This window comes from Centroberyx affinis, unplaced genomic scaffold, assembly GCF_046629955.1.
Source record: "Centroberyx affinis isolate AG114_WGS23_722 - 3 ecotype Tasmania unplaced genomic scaffold, CSIRO-AGI_Caff_v1 ptg001905l_1, whole genome shotgun sequence".
In the NCBI taxonomy this organism is placed as follows: domain Eukaryota; kingdom Metazoa; phylum Chordata; class Actinopteri; order Beryciformes; family Berycidae; genus Centroberyx; species Centroberyx affinis.
The window spans coordinates 141,437-166,236 of NW_027280268.1; the positions used below are offsets into that span (position 1 = coordinate 141,437).

Consider the following 24,800-nt stretch of genomic DNA (forward strand, 5'->3'; position numbering starts at 1 on the left):
CCAACTTGAAATGTCTTACAGTGTGTATGAATACAAAGCTGCTATAATGAGTAACAATAATAATAACCATAATAATCTAATTCCTCAAGACAATCAATAACTTGTCAACTTACCCCAAGTAATAAGGGAGAGCTAGTCCTTCACAGTATGAAACTGACTGGTACTGTTGTTCTGCGTTGTGTTTTATTGCTGTTGGTCTCAAAAACAGTTCTGTGTTTGTCTTGTGTTCAGTTTCTATGTTCTGACACAGTGTTCAGTGTTCCTTGTGTTCCTCAAGGTCCAACTAATTTAAAAAAAAAAAAAAAAGGTATCCACATTTTGAACCCACACGGCACAATTGAATAACAAGGTTTTGCTCACATGTACAGTGTTCAGTTTTTAATTAAAGATAGAGCTTTCCGATATCAAATGTCATGACACCTAATATGAAATATGAATAGTAAAGTGCATAAAGCCCCAATCTGGAATTTTGTCTCAGTATATCAGTTACATACAGACAGATTTATGAAGAGTGGGACTTTCTGATGGAGACAACTTTCAGATATTGTGATAGCTCAAATTGCAGGTGTCAAAATGTATTCCTACAATGCAAATGTAAACAAATTATTTAGTTTCAAAATACATTTAAGCTCATGTTTGTCACACGTGGTCAGTCCTTATGTCAATGGCTGTATCAATCAACCTATTTAATACATTTTTTTTTGTTTTAAATTATAATTAGTCAGATAAGACTGGAGATCTGAAAATTATACATGTATCTTCTGTTCCATTTCGATGACTCTCTTGAACTCCAATGCTTTTATTGCCAATTTATTTTGGTTTTCCTGTGTTCAAAAGTATCTACCTCACCTATTTGTGGTTTATTTTGCCTGGTTTCTTGAAACAGTTTCTCTCTGGTGTCTGATCCAGTGGCCGAGGTTTTCAAGGGTAAGCTCTGGAGAAAGCTGTCGATGAGATGACCGAACATCCAGGTTAGAAACAGGGTCAAGCATTCAAAATGGGAGACGCTCTACTCAAATTGATATTATAATTGTTGTGCTATTCCATCTTGTACTCAGTGGGAGGCACCTACCTTTACAAGTTTCCTGTGAGTGTAGGTTCTGACAAATTTTGGGCTAGGAGGGGAGAAATTGAAGGAAATTCAATTGAGGGGGCAACCAGGAGGACACAAGTATGCCAGGAACGTGGGGACTGAGGGCATATGAACATGTGTTTTCTCAACTGGTCTGTAAGGGGAAGGGTAACTACAGTGGGTTCTCACCTGGGAATATAGTAACCAGGCTAGCTGTCATTGAAACAAGGCTTTTACAACTTCTATAAGCTGTGATAATCAGGTTTTGTGAGGCTTTACATGGGAATACTAAGGCAGCAAAAAAAACAATATTAAAACCTTTGCAAAGCCATAGTTTATAAACAAAGAAATGTATTGTAGATTAACAACCAAAAACAATTGAACAATTGAAAAAACAAATGTGACTTTTTCATACAATTATAGGATCAAAAGTACTGAAAGCATATTAGACATGGAGTGGCAATCCTGCTAAAATAGAATCACTGAAGCCAGCACTGAGATCACTGCATTGCTAATTTACTTCTTCACTAACTCCTCAGTAGATAACGAAGGAAAGAGACAGAAACAGCAATGCATTTTGTTTAAGAGGCTCATGAGTGGTAGTTTGAGAGAAGAAAAAAAGAAATGGAGATCTTACTGATTGTAGTTGCAGTCAGCTCCATGTGGACAAAAGCCTAAGAAATAGTTAGCGCACATAACCCCTTTAACATGGCTATACTTGCAGTTTGGACCTGTGGGAGATGATGATGATGACAAATGAGATATACAGTATTAGTCATTTGACTTCTAAACCCTTGGCTTGGTTATGTTCAGGTTGGTTAGTTTTAGAATCCCATGAAAACAAACAACCAAACAAAAAAAAAATAATTGTACAATTGTTTTAAATGCACATCTTAATTTTGATCCCAGTACCAGACAAGAACAACACTTAGGCAGGTTCATGTGGGGTGTGTGTGTGTGTGTGTGTGTGTGTGTGTGTGTGTGTGTGTGTGTATTATGGATTTACCATGGATGCAGAATCCTCTGCTGTACCATTGGCATTCTCCAGCTTCCCTTACAGACGTGCTGTATTGACTAGGTCCCTGCTGGTCGTCTAAAACAGGGACTCCCAAACTTTTTCCTAACAAGAGCCCCCAAATGAATATGCATTAGCTATTAGATCACACAATGATATGCTATCAGGCAACCCTACATTCTCTCACTGTGCTGACCTCTAGTGTGATAAGCTCTGAAATAATAGTGAGATAGTGGACCGCTGGAGCTCCCCAGACCCCACTGCTCTGACATAGGCTACTAATGATGATACAGTCTACATTTTCCCCGCACTAGATTTGAAAGTGGAATGAAATGGTCAGGACTGGATCTTTTCTTTGGAGGCCCTATTTACCTTTTTCTGATGGTTCTGCTCCTGCACAACACTGGGAACCTGGACATATCATCTCCCCCTTTAACCTATGGGTGGAAAATAACTTCAAGCTCAACACATATGCCCCTGAAATGTATGGGGTCTGTTGGTCAAGACTGCAGGCAGCATTTAGCAACCTCCAAATAGGCTACAGACATCCAGCAGTTGACGCTCGGTGAAAGAGGATTTGCACGAGCCCCTTCAAGATTCATCATTTTAAAATCTTACTTTTTCTTATTCTTTCTTTGCGTTCCATGCGCCGAGTTGGCGTTGTCTCCTTTGTCGTCAAACAACTTGCTGAAAACGAGTTGAATATCACGAACACAGATGGGCTGAGTGAATGTAATTATTGTAGTTACTTGGAAGCGACGCTAGAGGTCGACACTAGAACGTCACATGTCCCCTAAATTCTCTCTTCGCTGTTGTGTTATTCTTCCGCCAAGCAATTCTTGAACAGTAGCTAAACAATGTGGTTGCTAAGTGACACGTAAGCGCTGGTAACCTCCTTGGTATGAGTGGCCATGTTAGTTTAGTATTGACGTTTAAATAAACGGTACGCGGTCAAAGGTGTGTGTTTATTGGGTAATTTAACAGCTTCGAATGTGACTCAGCCAATCAGAAGCGATGAGCAGGACTACTCCGTTTTAAATAATCCATACAAATCTTGTGCGAGTGAGAAAATTACTTGAGTTAATCTTAAAATGTACCACTCAATTTAATATTTCATATAGGCCTAGTTTAGGGCAGTCTAAAATATTTGTGCTTGTTCTGAATTGCACTGACTTACAATGAGGATGAGGAAAAACACTGTAAACACACTAAATGTTATACTGTTCAAAAAATATCTAAACCCCTACTATTAAAAACAAAAAACACCACCTCACTGACAGTGAACTCTTCACATTTTGTCTAGTTTGCATTTGCTCATGAATTTTTGTGCCTGAGCAATAGATCTTGATGCTCTTCATAATAATAAATGCGCTATAATGCCTTCTACTCACACAACCTCACACTGTCCCGGGCACTCCACACTGCCACAAAGCAGGCATTGTGTGTGACAATGCTGACACAGACCCACTGGACAGCGCCTGGGTTCATGGTTCAGTCACATCAGGTGATCAGAGAGGGATGGTAATGGAGAAAATGTCAGCTCATGTTCAGGTGGCCATCAACTGCAAAAATTGGACTTGTACTGCTGTGATCTCTTCCATCTGTACCACGATTTCAGTGTTGTCATCTGAGCTTATGATTTATGCACCCGGTTTAATGCACATGGCCTCATCTTTATGCAGCCCAACAAAGCTAAATGGATGTTATATAGGGTGCCTTCATTCCCTGTCATATTTGTACTGTTATAATAGCAATGTCATGTCATGCCAACACACGTCATGTAAGCGGAGTGTGTTTGTGTGCTTTATACATCTTAATTTTTTAATAGCTAAGATTCTAAAGCTTTCAAAATCTTAACAAAATCAATGCCAGGCTTGCAGGGCTGTAATTATATGAGGCCTCACAAGACACATCTTGCCCATGATGAGGAATGTGTCAAAAATAACAAGGTTTTGATTTTCATTTGAGGTTTATTTATCTAGAATAGCAATCTAAGTTGATGTTGATTACTGACAAGCTGTGGATGGCTTGGTGGATCTCTTTCAACAGCTCTTTCAGTAAAGAAAATACTTGGGTCTAACTCAAGGTAACATTTCCTGTGTGTAAATCTGTCTTTTTTTTTGGAAGTAGAATGTGAATGAACTTGCGAAAGTGCTTTGTCAATGAGGCACCTCCTGTGGTGACAGACTTAACACAATAAGGAGATGAAATAAAAACACAGCACAGCCACAATTAAAGATTACCAGTTTTCTCTTTTATTGAAAAATATAGCTGTTATTTCAAAGAAAGGAAAGTGAGGGAGGTAAATATATATTAATATACAGTAAAACCAGAGAAATAAGAGAAAGAAAAGAAAATAGCACATACTTGGCATAACACTATAGCCACCGAATAGGAAAAAAAAAACACATTCTACGGCTGAACTTTGAGCCAGTTGTTTTTCCCAAGCCTTATCTTTTTTTACCACTCACCCAGCCACAGGCGTCAGGGCACTGAAAACTTTTTAGCAGACCTGGGGCAAATAGTACTTGCAAATTCCTTTAAAAGGTTTATTTTGGCCTACTTAGGGTGGAGTTTCCCACAGCAACACAATAAGCGCCAGAAACTTTAGACAAACACAAGAAAGTATTTCAAAGTCTATTTAGTATACTTTTCTATGACTGCCAACTTTCCTGACTATGTAAATTGTCCGGATGCCATAAACTCCACCCACCTGGCAACCCATGAGGATAAAAACAAATGCTAAGAATTACTTTCAAATACTATTTGACCGAAGTGTGCTACTTAGTGTTAAAGCCGCTGACCTTCTTGTGGTTCTTACACTAGCTCCACTAAGCCATAATGCTGATAACAAAGATTGTTCACTGTAATCATGGATGGCACAAATTATATTTACATTACTTAATTAAAACAACGGCAGATAGGAGTGTTCTCGTTCTTTTTAAGTGTCCATTTCTTGGTTATGAACATGAGGGACTGAGGGATTGCAGCTGCCCAAACAATCCACAATCCACTAACATGTTTTACAATGGAGCGAAAGAGTAGACACACAGATCAAATTTGGCCCATTTACATCAAAAATGTGAAAGAGGTCCGAGGCATGAAATCATACTGCAGCCCATACAAAAGTCAAAAATAAACAAAAATCCAATATCCTGCTAATGTTACCCAATAATATGGTTGTAACATACTTGGCAATTTCCACCAGACCCTTTTAGATTTCTGAACCGATCTTTCTTGCAACCTGTTCATGTAGACATGGTTCTAAAACACTGCATTAACACAAGGCTGAATGACATCACACCCTAGTGCGATGCCTCACCACACTGAGCCATGTGCCCTCCCCCTGCATCAGTGCCAAAAACAGCAAACTAATTCAACGCTCCCGTGTGTCACATATATGGCAAATATCATTTTCGCACACTAAAGAAAAAGGCCATACATTAATCAAGGATCCAGAAAGGAGTGTGAAAGTCTTTGTGACTAAATATAACTGATAGCAGTCTGGAGGAGCCTAGTAAATGAGTCAGTGGGAGCTCTCTGCATTGTAAAACCAACTGAACAACAAAACAGCCACAGAGAAACAGCCCACCTGCCTGTTCCCGCTCCTAACCCTGCCGCTCATGGAATAGTTCCAGCTGGTTAGAGGCCAGTCAGCCAGTACATTTAATGAATAAGAAGACTGGGAAAGGCCAGATGATTGGTTGATTCAATAATGTGTTCTTACAGGGTGATTCGGGTTACGAAGAGGAGGTGCACATTATCACTCATGGGGCCTGTTCACGAAACATCTTCTACTCTCATAGCCCCGGGACATCTTTGAAGTCCATCTAAAAGAGGCATATGGGTGAACGCTAATCCCACCTACTCCAGGTTTTTACATTCTTGCCCATTCCTTTTAGACAAGCGTGCACAGACGTCTAGAGAGAAGAGATGTTTTCGGATAGAGCCATATAACTACCGTTTTCCCTATACCCACCAACTCCCTTTCAGACATTTCTTCTGTCTCTCTGCTGACCTGCTGATCCTACCAACCTCAGTGATGTAGAATGAGATGTGACAACACAGAAATACACATCAGTTGTACAGTCATGTTTAGCCACAATCACAAACTCTGTCCTAGTCAGTTTTAAAACACTAGTTTAAAAAAAAGTATAGGACATGGAACACATACAAAAGGCCTCTTTTTTCCAATAATTCACATTTTTGTACACAGGTAAATTAAAAAGCATTGACTAACAGTGAGTGATTTTGTAAGAGAGACAGTAATTTGGAGTCGTTGTCAACTAATACAGCCACACCATAACAGTGCTAGCAGGAGTGACGCGACTTAGACAAGCATTGTGTCTATTTGAGTCCATTAACCAAGTGCCATGTAGCCAATTCAAGGTACCTAAGCAAAAAAGCTGGCTCACTGAGTAGTACCATAACTAATTATCATATTAACCATATCAAAAAATCCTCCAATCGAAAACTGTGCAGACATAACAGTGTGCATACATGAAGTATGATCTGTCCCTTATGAAAACTAACAAATAAAAGGTTTATGAGCTATCTGTGAATGTAAAGAATGAACGAGTGACCCTGCCAGAGATAGAAAGTGGCAAAATTATAAACTACCCAATTCAAATATAATGGGCCACTGTACACCAACTCCCCAATAATGTATGTACACAAATTAAAGTAAAAATAGGAGAAATTACCCCATAAAAGCAGAAATGGACAAACTTAACACCTATCTTATCTATTTAGTGTCTATGCCAAAACATTGTCATTGGCAATTGAAGCTCCATGGTCACTAGTACTCCCACGCACTGGGATTCAATTCTAACTCAGTTTCACTTCTTTTCCTTTCCCTCTTCCTTCCTCAGAATCTGTAGTAAACATCCAGTTTAGTGAGTGACCTCACATGTCCTCCTCCTCCTGACCTTACGCATCACACTCTCCGAGTGATCTCCATGTGATTGACAGTAGTGGTACAGTTCTCTAACCCCATGATCACCTCTTGCTTCTATTTCTAAAGAATGTGACGCTCATAACCACTGGCTTGGTGGTTTTCCCTCCTCCTTAATGCACCGTTCAGAAGGCCAGGATTTGAACATGAGGGCAAGTATGTGAGTAAGTGAGTTTGATATTCCAAAAAACAAAAAATACAAAATGCAGCAAAACCAAGACTTTTAGGAGTGTCAATTTGTTGCTGTGTGTAAAAAAAAAAACGTGAATGAGCCAGTAATTCAATTCTTCGGTCCATCTCTCAGCTTCTCTCAGTGGTCAACACTGGAATTCTGTTATGGGCTAGAATAAATGGACTCATGGGACTCACATCTTTATATCCATTCAATCTGGAACTCTAGCACACACACACAGCTCACAACTCCTGGCCACGGTAGGGTGAATAAGGCTTAATTGCAGGATTTTATTTATGATGCAGTAGGTATAGTTGAACAAAGTGCGAAGAGATTGAGATAGATCCATAAGTAGTGTAATGGGGGATGTGGCCCTCCCGTTTCACCCTGCCTCCAAATCCCTTCCCTCCCCTTCCCAGCTTGTGATAGCTTTCCAACTCATAGACAATATTTGTCTCCCTCGGTGTCCTCCAAGACTGTTCATGGTAGCGATACCAGGTTACACTCGAATCTCATCATCATCCTCATCCATGAAGGAGAAATCTCTGTCGTCCTCCCCTCGTGGCGAGCTGTACTTTGCACTGTCTGTGTCCCCGTCATGCAGATGGTTGTGAGGTTTCTCCTCCAGGGTGGCAGAGCCGGAGCTGGACACAGAGCAGCTGTCCAGGTGATGGTGGTTGTTCCTGGTGCGCAGCTCTGGGGTGTAGGGATCAACCATGGCCTTCTGCTGGTACATGCTGCGAGGGGGCCTCACCGGGGCCTGCTCCTCTTCCTCCATGGGGGGACTGAGGGAGGGCGACCCGCGGCCCTCGCTGCCCTTGCCTTCCTCATAGCCTAGGTCATCCTCCTCCCAGCCTTTCTTTTCCATCACACTCAGGATATCCCCCAGCATGGAGGGCCCCAAGTCAATGTGGAAGGACATGATCGACTCTGCGTGCTTCATGCCGCTTCCCTTGGGCATCGATGGAGGCAAATCTGTCAGCTCGCCAAAATTATGCTCCTCAAACTCCACATCCAGAGTTGCCATAGCTGCTGCTCCATTTACCGGCTTGCTGTCAATCTCTGACAGCTTCTTCATGGGGCTGGAGGAGACACTCTTCGGTAGCTGGTTGCCCCTGTTACTGTCGTCATCGTTTAGGTAAGGGAGGGATATGGCGTTTTTCACATAGTTGGATGAGCCACCAGAGGGCCCCATCATATTGGTGTCATACTTGTCCCCCCGGTTGACTGACTGGGAGCGTTTGCTGCTTCTGAAGGTGCGGGACAGCAGCCCTGGTTTGGGTCCCGGGGAGCCTTCCTTGGTTTCTGGCTCCCTAGGAGGTTCTCCTGACCGGGTGCTGAGAAAAGAAGTGTCCCCAAAGGCGTCTCCTCCCCGGCCCACGTGCATGGTGTGGCGGAAGTCCCCCAACGGAGCGCTGATCATCTCTGCAGTCAGGTCGGCCCGAGACCGCCGCTTAGACTGGTTAGAGTTGGACACCAGCTGCTTCAGGATAGGCATGATGGCAGTCTCTTACTTATAATCCACAGACAGAAATGAAACTGGTTCACAAGTTGATGCAGTGAGAGTTCAGTTGAGTTCCTTCCAGAGTTCAATGGAAACTGTGTGGGATGTTGTCAAAGCAAGTATAATTCCAGGTGTTTGATGTGTGCAGCCATTATGGTCCTCCAGAACAGCATCAGGCTCAGGTTCCAGCTCACTCTTGGATCAGCCTGTGGAGAAGAAGAATTGAGAGAATTTATGCCACATCATTATGTAAACCAAGCCCAACACTGAAACTTGGCAGGCAATGTGGAAACTAACAACTAATAACATCAGACAGGATATCTGATGTGCTAAATTATTCCGCAGGAGTTGTAACACCACTTTAACTGCTTCTCCAGTGAGCTACAGCTATTCACTTCTCATCCCTTTCTCTCCTGTCCTGATCTGCATCAACTATGGAAACTTTTGTTGCCAGGGCTTTGAAACGAAGCCTCACTTGAGCGGTTCCAAACTCTAGCAATAGCTTTTTAGATTCTGAGGTCTGTAAGGGTGTTATGTAATAGTGTTGAAAAGCTTTCTGGGATAAAGTTGACAGCACTTTCACTTTACTTCAACCCACTAATAATAACCCCAGTGAAATTTGTCATTGCAATACATCATACCATTCAAATGTTTTGGTCCAATAGCACTTCTGATACATTTTTGAACTCTTTCTAAAACTGCTGATAGGCTGTTACTGTGCTCCGATTTTGGAGGGGCTGCAGTGTCTGCTGTCACTGCTGTGCTTTAGTTCCCATTTGGGCCCCTGGCTGTTATATAACCAGCAAGACACAGGATACTGTGAGCCCAAACAGTTCAAGCTGCGAGGAATAAAAGAATGAAGAAAAAAGAATGAAGTGGAACAGCATTTCTTCAGCTTGGATCAACTTACAGCACAGCTCAGAAGTCCAGAGCTGCTACATTCTGCTCTAAACCTTCTATCATCAAGAGATCAAATGTCTCTACAGCTAGCGCTTCCTATTTTTCTCTCCATTTATGCCTCCATCTCTTCAGCCTTGAAGGCGATGTTTAAAGGCATCCAAGAGAATATCTTGTTCTATCTATCACAGTCTCATTATATCTCTTTTCTATTGAACACACATCCATGGATAACTCCAAATACAGTTGTACCTCAGCTCTAGTGATAGCACAGTGACAGATTACTGTGCGAGGCTGCTTTAATGTGAGGAACCCAGTGATAACGCTACACTAGGTGTGCATGATTTACTGCATGACTGATCTTGATTTCACCCAAGTCACTTTGATCTTCAACCTGCCGCAATGATCTATGACTCAGTAAGCTGATGATATGGGTCAGTTCAGCTGGGGCCAAACTGTCCTCAAGCCACCACTGACCCCGGCCTTGAAACATGATCTCAACACAGAGTGGCGTGGAGAAGCAGTTTAAACGCCCACGAGTAGGCCAGCCACAATCCACTAGGTGCATGTGTAAATGACATCAACAAGGGTTTCAATTGTTGCAGCCAGACAGCTATCCCATCATTGTCAGTGTTTTCAAACTGGAGCTGAAGCCCACGCTCTAGGCCTGTATGCATGCCCCCTGAATGAATGAGGCTTCAGGCAACAATATTCCAAAGAAACGTCACCCGTGAAAACATTTGCATCGCTGACAAGAGCCCATTCAATTGGAGAGGCAACTGTAGCACCAGAGAGAACAGAGGGGGTTTTGATAGATGATAAGCTAAAGCTGTTTTTTTTTTTTTACTCTTCTTTCAAAAGACGGATCATCCCTGTAGAGAACTGAACTCTCTCCATTGCCAAGGTTTTATCTTCTTTGTTCAGCAATTTCATACAAGCTTTCTTCAGTGTTTCTGGCTATCCTAATGGGGGAGTTGCGTTGCCCCCTCAACAAAAAAGACTATTTACACAAAAGAAGAACTAACATAGAGTAAATGCATTAACAATAGTACTTTAACAGGAGCTATTAAGGGTTCAAGTTTACACCCAGGCCCACAATAACTGGAAAGGGCTATCCGTTACCAAAGCACTTCATAGAAGCAACTGAATGCCAGCAAATTATGTCATTATAGCTCAGAGCAAACACTTATCAAGGAGGTCCCCCTAAGTAGACAGTGTTTAGATTAATCCAGGGTGATTTTCCATTAGCTAATATTAGCCAAACCCATAATTACATAACTTCCTTTGCTTGGCATTACAATCAGTAAAATGCTGGCACCTTCATTATGAGCTAATTTAGTGTAGAATACAATGTGTCACCTTTGTCCTTGGCTAAAATAACCAGCTTTCACACACAGAACTCAACGGCCAAACCTGCCTTTTTCTGTAATGTACTATCAACATCTTCCTTTTCAATCAGATTCAATATGTTAAGCGATCTTAGTCCAATTAAAATAAATATACCATCATCATCAGACATTTATAGTACCTGGCAACAAGGAGTCATGACATGTGGGGTAGATTTGTCAGCCTTTTGTCTAAATCAGGCTGTGACTGACCAGTCGAGACGACTCGTATGTTCCTCGCTGCTTCTAGCTCTCCATTTCTCTATGGCAACACACCACTGGCTACCCAGCGAGCTTCCTGTCTCTAAGCCGGAGAGAGAGGGCGTCCTTTATCCCCTACAGGGTGAGATCACCTCATTCAGATGGATTAACCCTTCCTCCTGGCCACATGGAGGGCAATAAGACAATCACCACAATGCCATAGTAGCAGGGGAATGCTTTTGATGTGCTTTGTCATTAGAAAACATTCAACTTCAGCATAAAAGACGTCGGTGGGTGCTCAAATATCAAAAGGTGCAAACCTCACACCTTGGGTCATTCTAGGAAATGGCCCATTTCATTTCTTATGGGGCCCCTTGGTGTTTGATGAGGAATAGTTTCAAACCCCCCAGGACCATCAAGACCCCATTATTGTGTGCATTACAAAAGAAGAAGAATAGCCCGCAGGCAGTGCTGTCATATTCAGTTCCAACCTTTCAGTCCTTTTTTAAAACACAAATCATGAAGAATGGCAGTGTCAAGTATATTCTACAGTTTCAAAACAACATTCCAGAGACCAGTGGTTTAAAGAGTCAGTTCTACTCTTGAGCCAAGGCACATAAAAATGCAGTTGTGTTCAGCGCTGTTTCACTTCAGCGTCTAGACAGCTACAAAAACACAAAATCAAAGCTCTGCCATTTATCTTTACTTAGACATTGTGCCTAAGTCAAAGTGGTCACCAGGGATTCCAGTCCCGCCTGTATGGCCCATAACGGGCTCTCAGTACAGAGCTGGGGGCAAAATTCCATCTCAGCACTCGTTCATGAGCTCCCAGAGCTGGACAGACAGGCAGGCCATACTATCCACAGCTATCAAAATCCAGACAAAAACACACACATAGTAAAGCATGTTGGTGTTACAGCTTGAATTATACACAGGGAGAAGTAATGAGCACTATATCACATGTTTGTAGTTGGGAATAGTTAGACTTTTTGCTTCAGCCAACGTGCCAGCCAGTGACGACGGCTTTATGTAACCGAGCACTGGAAGCGCCACATGACACCAGCTCAAACTGAGACAAGTGGCAACAGGGCCATGAATGATTAAGAGCATCTTATGTCGCCCACAGTCTCTGACTCGGGCAGAATGACATCACAACAACTGCCATGTTCGTCAACGTCAACTCTCACTCTTGTAATCCCATGGGTTGCATCATGCGCCACTCAATCCTCCAATATCCCACGCTACTTTCTCTCTCTCCTTCCAGCAGATGCACAGGCATACGGGGCCAGACTGCTGAGGCTATCCACTCTCAGCATACATACACTGACTGCACACATTTGCTGGTTTTATTTTAGATGCCATTTTAATTTTTCAACAGAAAGACAGAGAAAGAGTGTATCATTTATTCAAAAGGTGGAAGCTACCATGCAAGTATAATATGAAGCCAGTTATACAACAGTTGAAGAAATATAGCAATTGTCTGGTGGGTTGTATTGCTGCCTATTAGAAACTAGTTTGAATTGAATTTGTAAGAAAAATATGCTTCCTCATTTACTATTAATAGGCTTTGAACTTAAGTTAGAGCTCATTGTAGCTCCTTGTAAGCTTTTCTATGTTATTCCTTTATCATCAAAACAACCCTAACTGCACTAGTTTCCTGAAAACCTTAAGCTCCACTGGGCAACTTTGCACATTGGTGATTCCAACAAGAATTCAATACCTAGAAATAATGTAATGTGAAGTCAGTAAACTGCACACAGCATGCTCGTGTTTACCAACCCAGCCAGTCTGTGATCACTTTAAACCAAAGGATACCAAAGAGATGTGAGAGGCAAAAGATGTGATGTTGGTGAACTCAGCTTTCTCTCGAAAGAGCGCTGGCTTGCTGCTGTTTGTTTGTATTTCACTCTTAAGTTATGATTTGTCATTTTCTGTGGGCAGAGAAGTTTCCATACCCAACACCAGAATTTCATTTGGGCAACTAGGGCGCATCTAGGGGGGCCCAATTAGGAGGGATGGGATGCTCTTCTCTATTGCAGCAACACTTAGTGATTTTTAGGTCGATAGGATGGTTGTATTTTTACATAAAAATCTTGCCTAGTGCAGCTTTAAGTCCTCAGTTGTCCATTTTATCCAAAGATATCATGTGCAACACACAGGCTTCTCTGTCTGAGCAATAAGAAAACCTCTGCTTTGTTTAACCTTGAACTAGCTACAATCCCCTCCATTGTTCACACCGTTAACAATAGGACTGGGCTGTTCTATTGTTGGCAACATTGAGGTGCAAATGAAATTAGGAGTTACGGCATCAATAAGATTTCTAATCAATTAATCAATGGAGCTGCATAAGAATGGCAAGTTCTCAACTCTGACAAAGGAACTCGGCAAACTTCATTTGCCGCCACTTTGGGAGGCCCATGACCCTGAGCCCAAAAACCTGGTTCCCACGGGGTGAGAGGCACAAGAGCATTGAAATAACAATGCAGAAGGCCCAATATGTCCCTCAGTAGTATCATGAAGAAAAACACAATTAAACAACAAAATGCATTTATAGTGTTTATGTCTCTGCAAGTTATGCATGATCCATTGCTTAGGATGTATCATTATGAAATTAGTTGTGGAGGCAAAAAAGTGACTGTCACAGTGGCTCAAAGTAATGAGCTGCTTCATGCTTTCTTCTGGCCCAGTCTCAGAGTGCTCAGGGTCGATTCCCCATGAAATCCCTTACACAGTGCATCAAAGCAGCAGGGACGGAAAACAGAAAATGGCTTACAGTGGCACTAGAGCATGGCGTCGATGGCCATTATCACAATTAATTTTCTATATTTAGAGAAAATTCTACAAGGCTTGTCATATCCACATTTGCAACAGGCTGTAATTGTGAAGAATAAGGAAACCCAGAGGCCTCATCAACCTACATCCTGTAGCTGTCGCCTTGGTGTGAGCTTATTAGCAAAGCTCCCATCTCACCTCACTGTATGGTGCCAACTTATTTACCCATGCTCCTCAAAGTGCCTAGCAGTACAACATTTACTCATTTTCTTCAATTCACGTCTTAGCCTACAGCTAAAGAAATATCCAGTTTACATGGCGTGCAAGCTCATCCACATGCTTTGTCTACCATCTGAAACAGTGAATCTGAGGGATGTCAGTCGAAGATGTAAAGCAAGACAAGTGGCAGTTTGTAGCAGGTAGGACAATGAAAGTAATATGATATAATACTCTGGAACTGTGCACCAACCTGTCATTGTCAAATTTCTAAGTAATACATTGCATTAAACTGTCCATTGTTCTCTGTTAGTTACTACCTGCTACAGAAATAACCAGTTTTTCCTGTTTAACTTCATATCCGCTTGACTAGCCCTTGTATGACAAATGTCAGAAATATCTTGAACATCAGATGAAAGAAAGTGAAATATAAGAAGGAGATGGTGGACGGCCTCGTCACCACGTGTCCGGGAACACAACCACTGGGACACAGGTGTTACTCTAGCTATCAGCAAATATGATCCCTCAGTAAACAGATCCAGTGCATGTAAACACTGAGGGAGGGGAAGGGTAAATGCTGCATTGGGGGGGGGGGGGGGGGGGGGGGGGGGGGGGGGGTGTACAGTCACTTACGCAACACTGCCACAGCATGTATTTTGAGAGAGAAATTAACAAGATTAGCAACAACGGTTCCTACTTCGTTTTTGGAATTAGTAGATTGGACTATGGACTATAGCACTTTCTATACTGACTTGATGCAGCTGACCAAAGACAAACAGCTTAGATTACATGAAACTTTAATGGTTTGAGATAAGAATGAGAGAGAGAGAAACAAGTAATTACAACTGAACATGTTCAGAATAAAACTGAATTAACTAGAGGCACTGGAGCTGCCTAATGTCCCGCAATAAGAGACTTTAACAGATTTACAGGTTTACAGTAAATGTGCGAGTGTGCATCGCTAACTATTCACATTAGCATGTGTACAGATACAAGAACACACATACGGAAATGTCTCTAGATGTGCAAATATGCATGAGATTTACAGATGGCGGTAACAGCATGACCTGACACATGTAACATGGTGGGCGTGAACAGAGGTCAGGAGTGAGGTACTATCATTACTCTGGTCTGTGTAGTGAGTGCTTTATCCTCAGAAGAGGTTGACAACATGGTGAACACTCATCATGTTCACGTAAAAAGGCTTTGCCAGACAAGTTCGGACAGCTGAGCTGGGAAAATATACCCACCTCAGCAGGACTGCTGCCGGAGTACTACAGTAGGCCCTCTGTGTATGTGTGTGTGTGTGTATTTGTGTGTAAACTGGAGTGAACCAACCTCCAGGGCCCCAATGCCGCACAGGCAGAAACAAAACCACAGGAGGATTAAGGGCAACGCGTTCAACGTGAACAAATAAAGCCAGCATGCCTGAACCGGCCTCCGCACTGTGTGACGGGAGCTCAGGACCGCAAACACCACCCCTCCCCCGTCCCAAAAAACACAAACAAACCCTAACCCCCACCACCCATCCATCCCTCCTCTGTCATGGTCCAAATCCATCTTATATTCCACTGGTGTGTTGCACAAGCCCCTGTTAGCTGGGCGCGGCTTTGCCACTGCTGACCCCGTAACACCTATGTAACACACTCACCATGTGATCATGTGGACTGATGTTTTTTAATCTTTACAAATCCTAACGTCCCTCAGCAGAGGAGAGGCTTCCAAGTGATTTTTTTCCTCTGTTTCCAGCCTGTCATCATGCTGGCCCTTTATAAAGCTGTTACTCCTGCATGGTTGGACAAAGCGTGTGGTCAGATACCGGGTGGGCTGCCATGCTGCGCTTCAGCCGAGAGGGAGAAGAGGAATCCTGGCTAAGAACCAATTAGATGGATGATGAACATGTTTCTTACTTGTTGAATCTGCCTTCGCACATGACAAGTCTCCCGAGGGCTTGCCTTGGAAAAAAAAGGTTCCCCTCCCCTAGATCTATGAATAATATCCTGTGTGAAAATGTTGTGGCCTCTTCTTCCCCTTAAAGGGCCGATAGAGAGGAACCTGGAACCTTGCCAGGGAGGGAGGGGCACAACCTTTTCGCTTGTGGAGCAACATTACCACAGGGACTTTTGAAAAGGAAAAGCACAGACGGGGGTACTGAAGAGAAACACGCCCTCAGAGGAGTGGTGGAGGGTGGCACCGCTTTGGATTCACTCCCTGGTTATTCATGCCAACACGGTGACAGAAGTTCTTTCACAGAGTCCTGCTGCATGAAATGTACCCAAAGTCTCATTAGGCCTACAGAGTAAGGACAGAGGGGGAACTGTACTGTGATGTCTGTGTGTGTGCGCGTGCATTTGAGTGCATGTCCAATTAATCACTGAAGCCCTCTCTCCATCAGCCTCTGACGAACAGACAGCACTCTCGCCTAGTATCAAAGAGCAGAACCTGAGCCAAGAAGTTGAATCAACACTCCATCAGCTGCTGGACAGTAGAGCAAAGCAGAGTTTCTATTGAGGATTGCATTAAATAAGAGAGTCAGTACAAAACACTCTATTGGATAAGAGATGCCCACACAGCCAATATCATACTTCTTCATTCTAGTTAATAAGTGCAATAGTACGATGACAGTGTACAAAATTTGCCCGATCCCAGGAGTTCATTTACCGTAAAGGCTGTTGGTTTTCCCCCCAAAAGAGGGAGTGAGAGGCGGGCCCATGGAGAACATTCAGTGTGACTCAGAATGAGGCCTTGGGAAAAAAATGTGCCAAATCACCAGAAAGATAGGCGATATGCAGATAACAGTGTGGCAAACAGGGAAAAGCTAACACAGCAGTTGCTGCACACAAACACACGTGTGCACATGCAAACACGCAACCTCCGGGCTCCACGCGGAGAGGGCATTCACTGACACATACACACATGCACACACACGCTGCGGTGAAATCAGTTGGAGGCTTTTCACTGCGACTGGAAGATAAGTGTCTGTGTGGACCGTTTCTGCAATGTGTCAACTTCTCAACAGCTCCTGCTCTTTTATCAGTAGTTCCACTGAAGCCAAACACACTGGCTAGAGAGCGGCTATAAAGGCCCGGGGTACTGAGCCCTTACTGACAAGATGAGATAATAAACCCCATGATGCTAACTTTAACGACACCAAAGGCAGTCAACAAAACACTCACAGACAAAAGATCTACCGTCTAACAAAGAGCACACGGCCCAACAAACATGACCACTTCAACCCTATAATACCAACTCACACCAGTTGACGAGCTGAAAAGCTGAGAAAATAGGGCAGCGATAAAAGCTGACACGCGTACACAGCTCCTGTCCCCCGTAACACGCATTGTTTACGTAATTGCATCCTCGCTAAATGTACCTGCATCCACTAGGGGTCTGGTAAGTGCTGGGTGTGAGGAAGACACTGTGAGCGAGTGTGTGTGCGTGCATGGCCTCTCCGCAGTGACTCTTAGGGAATGTCCAGCTAAGCAGACGAGGATCAGTTACATCGCAGCTCACCTACACACACGGCAGGCTGTCACTTCGCCCGGATAGAGACAGAGTGGAGACGGGACGTTTGGCAGGAGGGGAGCCTGTTGTAATTGGATATAAGTGGTACCTCAAAATGATTCCCAACATTGTTCCAGCCAAGTCAATCAGTATATGCGCTATAATGTAATGTAGGCTAAACATAAGCATGAGCACAATTTTATGGAAATCTTCAGGGTAGCCTGGTTTGACAGCAGCATGCAAATGAGCTCTAACTGATATTACCAAAAGCATGGGAAGCAGATTACATCTCAGACTCACATCAGACTAAACCATATATAATACAAAGCTCTTTTAAAAGCTGTGGGTCTGTTGCCTAGATCCAATCCGATGATAAACATGCCCAATGTTTGAGAGCTTTCGGGAATCAAAGAGCTGCATCATAACCTGATTTAGACAGGAAAGTCCCTCTTAGAAGTCCGTGTCATCTCACCACCATCCAGGCATCGTCCTTTTGGTTTCCTTGAAGTCAGCTTTCTGTTATGGTTTACTATTTGGCATTGAAGTAGCAACTTAGATTTCTTCTTTCTTCTTTCCGTTTGCAAAGGGAGCGCATGCAGATGGCCTTCTGCTGTGGCTGTGTTTACATGTATGCAGTGTGTGTGTGTGTGTGTGTATGTGTTCTTGTGTGTGCGAGGGGACCAATAAGCTCAAAGTCCATTAACGGCTCTTCACTCAAACCGCCTTGCGTTGCCGACAGACGGGCGTGTTTGGGTTCAAGGGTCATCAGGGAGATTTGGCCCTGTTCCCCGAGTGTGTGTTCAGAGTCACATTTGGATACATCGGGCTTCTCTCTCATGGCTCAAACACACATACACATACACACACACACCCTGTCTGTTCCTAACAGCCAGACAAAAAGTCACCATAACTAAGCAACCTACATGTCACAATGAGCACAATGGAGAAGAAATAACAACAAACAAAGCAAAGCCTCTGATGTTAAGTAAGATAGGAGCCAAACCCTTCTGGCACACCCAAACCACATGCAAAAGGACAAGTACACATGCATTGCACACGCACACGCACACACACACAACAGGCCTGAGAACTGACCCACATGATATATAAGGACACCCGCTATTCACACCGATTCACAGTCACTTAATACAAAGAGACAAAGGGCTGCGATATTTATCTAAGTATCTAAGTATTGTTACCATTGACCATGTTCCATTCCCAGCACTAGACTGCTGGCCTGGGTCTGTCCTCCAGAGGCTGGAGCAGGATGCTGTAAATCCAGCCTTTATTCATAAAGAAGCCAGTAATTCTCACAGGATTAGAAGAACAGACAAAAAACCAAGATAGTAAGCTATAGTTTTGTGTTTCTGTTTCCCATCTCATGAACACCACTAGATTCCCCAGCTTGAATTTGTCCTCTAATGGGCACGGAGGTGACCGAGCCAGCATTCCTCCTTTGTCTTTTCAGCGGCAGTACGCTTGAGAGAGACCACCTGTTTCTGTGTCCATACAGAGCCGCAGAACAATGAAGGCTCACTGAACTGTGAACGGGCCAAAGCCCCGACCTGAGCGGCCAGCTGCACTCCGCCAGTCATGTGTGTTTTCAATACATATGACCCAGCCGGTGTCCGGTCCTCACATATTGCACAACCAAGCAAGCGGCAAGGCCCTGCTGTCAAAGCAATAGTGTGTCAGTGACTGTGGGTGGAGGGGGAGAGCTTAATGCAATCATACTTAGTTAATGCTTAACCACGTTTTCCACAGCCGCCTGCATTAGTGCTGTCACAGATGACAGAGAAGCTATTGAACTTTGATGTTGGATTTCAATAGAAATCTACAACAAAACCTAGCAGGTCCACTGACTCTTATATTATGTTTCACTTACACAGGTAAGGCTACACTGTTGAGACAATAAATCTGCCGTAATTATACATCTACTGCTGGGTTATTATCAATTCATTTGAAATGGTGTGAGCACTGCAGTTGCTCTGGTTTAATTACACGGGGAGATGACAATTTATTCTGCTTATAAAAGCAAAAATGTGAGGCTTTCTAAGGGAGCGCTCTTTCTACACAATGTTGTTCTGTTAGTGCCACTTATGTCAGCATACTGCCAAGTCCTCACCAGCATGTTGAAATCACAATGGAGCTATGACACACGTTTCAAAATATGTTTGTGTGTTCTGGTTACACAGAAGAAAGGATTCTGAGGATCTGCAGGGGAGGTGTGTCAGCTGATGGAGGACAAAATGTTGTTCTCCGGCGGTGAATTTCGGTCCAACAGAAACCGCTGATGATGTTTCGGAATGCGAGACCAACCCACGGAGCTGCCTCCCGTCCGGCTTCAGCTTCACTGCAGTTGGCTCATCTCCGACATGATAATAAGGTATTATCTCAACCGGTTTCACAGCTTTTAACAATACCCCGCAGCCATAAGCAATGAAGGGTGCTGAGAGAGTGCAAATTACATACTATAAGTGTACACTAACTCTTTGATTGTGATTATTTGTTCTGAGCAACAAGTTTTTTAAGGTGAATCATATGTTCTGGAGTTCTGCAGTCAGTCAAATAACCACTGGTCTCGTCAAGCAGGGGATGAGAATGTTTCAGTGTGGAGCATCGTTACACCACACAGGAACATGAGGCTTCCTGCTGAACCGGTTATTTACCACCACACATTACACTGACAGTAACCAAAACAAGCACATATCTGAGCAATACAGTGCCAGGTGCGTACAGGTCATCGCTAAAAAAAGGACGACTAGAGGAAGCGGCCCTTTTCGGGGAAGAGCCATGATATACAGTTGTCAACGGGACAGTTCAGGGCATGAGGGGCCATTGAAGCAGACTCTGCTAAGGTTTCACTTTGGGTAATAGAGTTACAGCCTAGCGACAATTGGACATGGAATGTCGATGGGTTTGCATTGGGGTTAGCTGCAAAGTCAACTGACAAAGTCTAGACCTCTTCCGAGTTTCATTCCAAAATTAGATATTCACTATTTGAAAAAACACAACACCTACTCTTACAACATGAATGATATCACAAAATGAAAACACATTAAGACACTTTTTTGAGAACAGTAAGGAACTTAATTCCTTGGTTGACTAAATGATAGCACTTTTACAGACTGGATCCTCTACATTTTAGAGATATTCAATGATGAACTTCAGATGATATTTTGTTTCCGAAATGGATACATAGCATTTTGGACTTGAACTCTTAACTTGTTTAAGTTCACAGTTAATTTTCTTCTGTGAAAAGGCTGAAGACAGTGAAGTAATGCTGCCTTTTGCTTTCCATGCAAAGAGGGTTCAAAGAATAAAGTCAAACATCCTCAGCATGATTGCTCTTCAGTTCAAAAACCTCTGTGCTTTCTTTTCAGGCTTGGTGGATCCTGTAATTGTCTGAGACAAAACAAGCCTCCGCAGGGAGTTCACCGTGAGCCTCAGTGCTGTCCAACATCAACAGCTGAAAAAGTGAGGCCTCCTTCAACCGGTGAAGTGATTAATACTTCACAGAAATCTATTATGCACACAGATATAGCCTTCACTCACTACTTCCACAGAATAGTGTTCAGCTTTGGTACTCTGGAGTCACTCAGTGGACTCTTGTATGTATTTATGATGTATGACAAGTGGACTCAGAGGCTGCCATTTTGAATTCTGACCAATGCAATTAAGACTTATCTTAATCTTATCTTAACCAAAATATGACCCTATAGCTTTGGGCAATGTCACCCTCTTTGTGTTATTTCTCAAAACAACACAATCAATTTTTCTTCAATTATCAATTATTGTCCACAGCTCAAATTCTTTCTATTATGGCTTTTATTATGGTTATGGCTGACCCTCTGTGCAGGTAAACCTAAACATGTTATCAATAAATGGTGCAAAGTGAGTTCTCATGTGCTGTTATTTTTGCTCAATTCTGTGACCTTTTCTGCGGGCCAAGTAATAGTAACAAGGCCCTTCAGAGACCAAATGTCAAGACATTCTCCCATCATTCCATCTCAGTCTCCTATGGAGCCTGGGATAAAGGTGGGTGGACTGCCAAGTCCGCAAACAATTTCCATAGGCATTTCCTCAAGCATGGGAAGCATGGGCAAATAAAACAGTCATAATATAGTCTATCTCATCTGACTCTAGTTAACTGATTCAGTCATTCACTGATGTGTACACAAACATAAACTCCATGCTTTTACAGTTATAAAGCGTCTCTCCACAGAAAAAAAAAATGTTGATTCACTGTTGATTCACCGGGGAGTTAATTGCCATCCAATGAAAACTCACTGCATGCAAAATTGCCTGAAGTCAGCGCTTTTATGAGAAACAGGCTGCAAATGAGTGGGAGGGACCCCCCCTCACCCCCCCTCACCCCACCGCCGCACTCCCCTCTCTCCGATGCAGACTGTGAGGAAATGACCTCAGAGCAGTCAGAGGCGGGCAGGTAGCCAGCGTCTTCACTGCAGCAGGATCCTCCAGAGCGAACTGAAATAGCCTCCGCCGTGAGCCCCGAGAAACAGTGTCAGAGATGAGACACGCTCTCCCTGCCCTCCCCGCCTCTGGAGGACACAATGGATCTTGATGGAGAGATAACCGTCTGGCAGCTCTGGGGAGCCCGAGACAATAAACTGAAGGAGCTGAAAGGTCTGGAGCGAGTGTGTGTGCCAACGCAGCGCATCGTCATAGGAAAGATGCAGGAAAGCAGGGGGGGGGGGGGGAGGCCAGAGAAGTCCAAAGAGAGAGAGAGGGTGTGTGAGTATGTGTCAATGCACTCCCACTCCATCAGACCAGCTGTTAGGCATGCTAATGGTCAGGCAGAGTCTGACCTTGGCCTAAATCTCTCTAGTCACTGTGACTGCAATAGCACTTTGTTCCCATTGCCTCCTTTCTCCTTATCTTATTAGAGCTACCAGTGCCGCATGGGGTAAAATGTTTCATCTAGCAAAAAGACAAATACTGACCTTGGGGCTTTTAGGGTTTGGTTGTGAGATGGTGTGTGTGTGTGTGTGTGTGTGTGTGTGTGTGGGTGTGGGTATGTATGTGTGTGTTGTGTGTTGTGTGTGTGTGATTCCCCATGGTGTCAGAGGGCAGGAGTCAGACAAAGACAAAGCCAAGCCCATTAGTCAAGATGTCCACACACTTTTGTCCAGAGTAACGGTTTTTACAGGAAGGGAGGGTTGATTACTGCACATAGAGGAGTGTGAGGGATAAAACTGAGCTGTAGACTTTATGGTCAGTGGAGTTAAAGTGAAACGCACACTTCTGCCTTCAATTAGAGCATGATTAATGAAGCCGGGAAGGTATTAGCTAAGATGGTAATGCTACAGTAAATCACCCAGTTCATCAGACATGATGACCACAAGAGCCAAGTGCCAAGTTTGTAAACACAAACAGGAACAATGACTTAATGAAGCGGAAAAACTGCCAATTTGAGGGAGGGGGAGGGTAGCAGTAGTTTGTTAAGCTTTTGATAAATGTCCAAACATATTAAAATACCATGTGTGCTTTTGTTTCCCCATTGCAGAGTATTGTTACGTAACTCTCATTGAGGAGCACTGATGCTTCTAAGTCCCATCTGGCCCACTCTGATTAAACCGTACACATCAGACTGTCCCATAGCTGGAGACAGTTATTCAGGACACCTATTTTGGACTCTGCAACCTGGAACCCCATTCTGGTGATCTAAAAGCTATATTAGTGGCTCCAGAGGTCTGGCGACCCCCAGGGGTCCTTAATGAGGGTTTCAGGGCGTCCCAGTAAAATGAGGAACAGTTTAATTTCACTATTGTTTCACTCCATAGAAGTTAGCATAATGGGAGAATGTATCATCTCATAACAATTCCATACTAACTCATACCTGACAGAATAAACTCTTCTCAGGCGAGCTCCCTTGGGACAAAATCTGATCAAATGGAGTCTGTGGTCTAATATTTGAAGGTCCATGGCATGAAAAACTTTGGGGGCCCCTGCGCTATTTCATGGCCCATATAAGACAGATTGGGTGGCTGCTTCAAAACTGGTGATTTTTTCTCATAGCAGACCAAATAGTAAAGTTCCCCCAGTGGCCCAGCGTTTATAAGACGAGGAATCAGCGTGAGTTAAATTTCCACATAACTCTCTATCTCCCAGATCTGGCAATCCAGGGATTTCCAAACTAGTTTGTAACAAAGAATCGCGCGCGTCGGCCAATATTTTAACCTTATCACTTTTAACCTGTTCAGGCAAGTCGAAGTTCAGTTGACATTGATGTGGTGACAAAGCAACTTCGATGATGATAGGGTCTTTTTCGTTTTTTATCCTAGGACTGGGTGATGGGGAGGGGAGAGGGGTCGTTGTTGTGCGGGCTGTTCTTGCTCCATATGGGACAGCCGACAGCCCGACTGAGACTGGCAGGCGCTGATTGTCCACAAGCAGATTTGACATTCAAATGAGATGCAGATTTTACACACTTGGCTATACTTCACCCTAGCTCTGTTTCCTGACTTCACAGAGTAGGACTTTTACAAAATTGCACCTGAAAGTTGCCTACAGCGAAATAATTATCCAAACTCGTCATATAATTAAATAAGTCTAACGCAAATAGGACAATACAATATCACATTTCATTTTCAGACTTAAAACAATGATCATTCATGGAGAAATGTTACCTTGCTGGTCCTTGCGATGGGGAAGTTTCAGGATATATTATTCCAATCGAGTTTCCCAAAGGCGCAGAACAAAACCGAAAGCCGCTGAAGTGAAGCCCGTCCGCTGAGACACTACGAGTTCATTTGGGTTAAACTTCACTCCGGAGCTGAAGAATCGCTGCCGGACGGTCCCGTGTTGGTGCGCAGTCCTCCTGCGTCCGTTCAGTTTGCAGCGCGGCGGCGCACAAAGCGGCCCTCCCCCTCCCCCCTCCCCCCTCCCCTCCTCTGCCTGAGATCACCACCTCCTGCCGCGGCTTAAAGGGCCAGAGCCGTATTTACCGCCGATAGTGACTCCTCACACAACAGGCAGCACTTCAGCTTGGGGCAGCGATAGCCTAGACTAGAGGTTAGACCGGATTTGAATGTAAAACACCCTCCTCCTCCCTCATCAACTACCGCCGAGGTGCCCTTGAGCAAAG

The 24,800-nt window shown here is 43.6% G+C and overlaps 1 protein-coding gene across 1 annotated transcript; it reads right to left on the bottom strand.

The window, feature by feature from the left end:
* Window positions 1–4,334: 4,334 nt before the first annotated feature.
* Window positions 4,335–24,539, bottom strand: cdc42ep4b (CDC42 effector protein (Rho GTPase binding) 4b). The gene is made up of 2 exons (XM_071530229.1): window positions 24,343–24,539; window positions 4,335–8,923 (listed from the first exon to the last, which is right to left on the bottom strand). Exon 2 carries the CDS (start codon window positions 8,709–8,711, stop codon window positions 7,713–7,715), a length of 999 nt encoding a protein of 332 aa, XP_071386330.1. The 5' UTR covers window positions 8,712–8,923; window positions 24,343–24,539; the 3' UTR covers window positions 4,335–7,712.
* Between the last annotated feature and the right edge of the window lie 261 nt (window positions 24,540–24,800).

Coding starts and splice junctions, on each gene's coding strand:
- cdc42ep4b (XM_071530229.1), bottom strand. CDS start 8,711: ATGCCTATCCTGAAGCAGCTGGTGTCCAACTCTAACCAGTCTAAGCGG.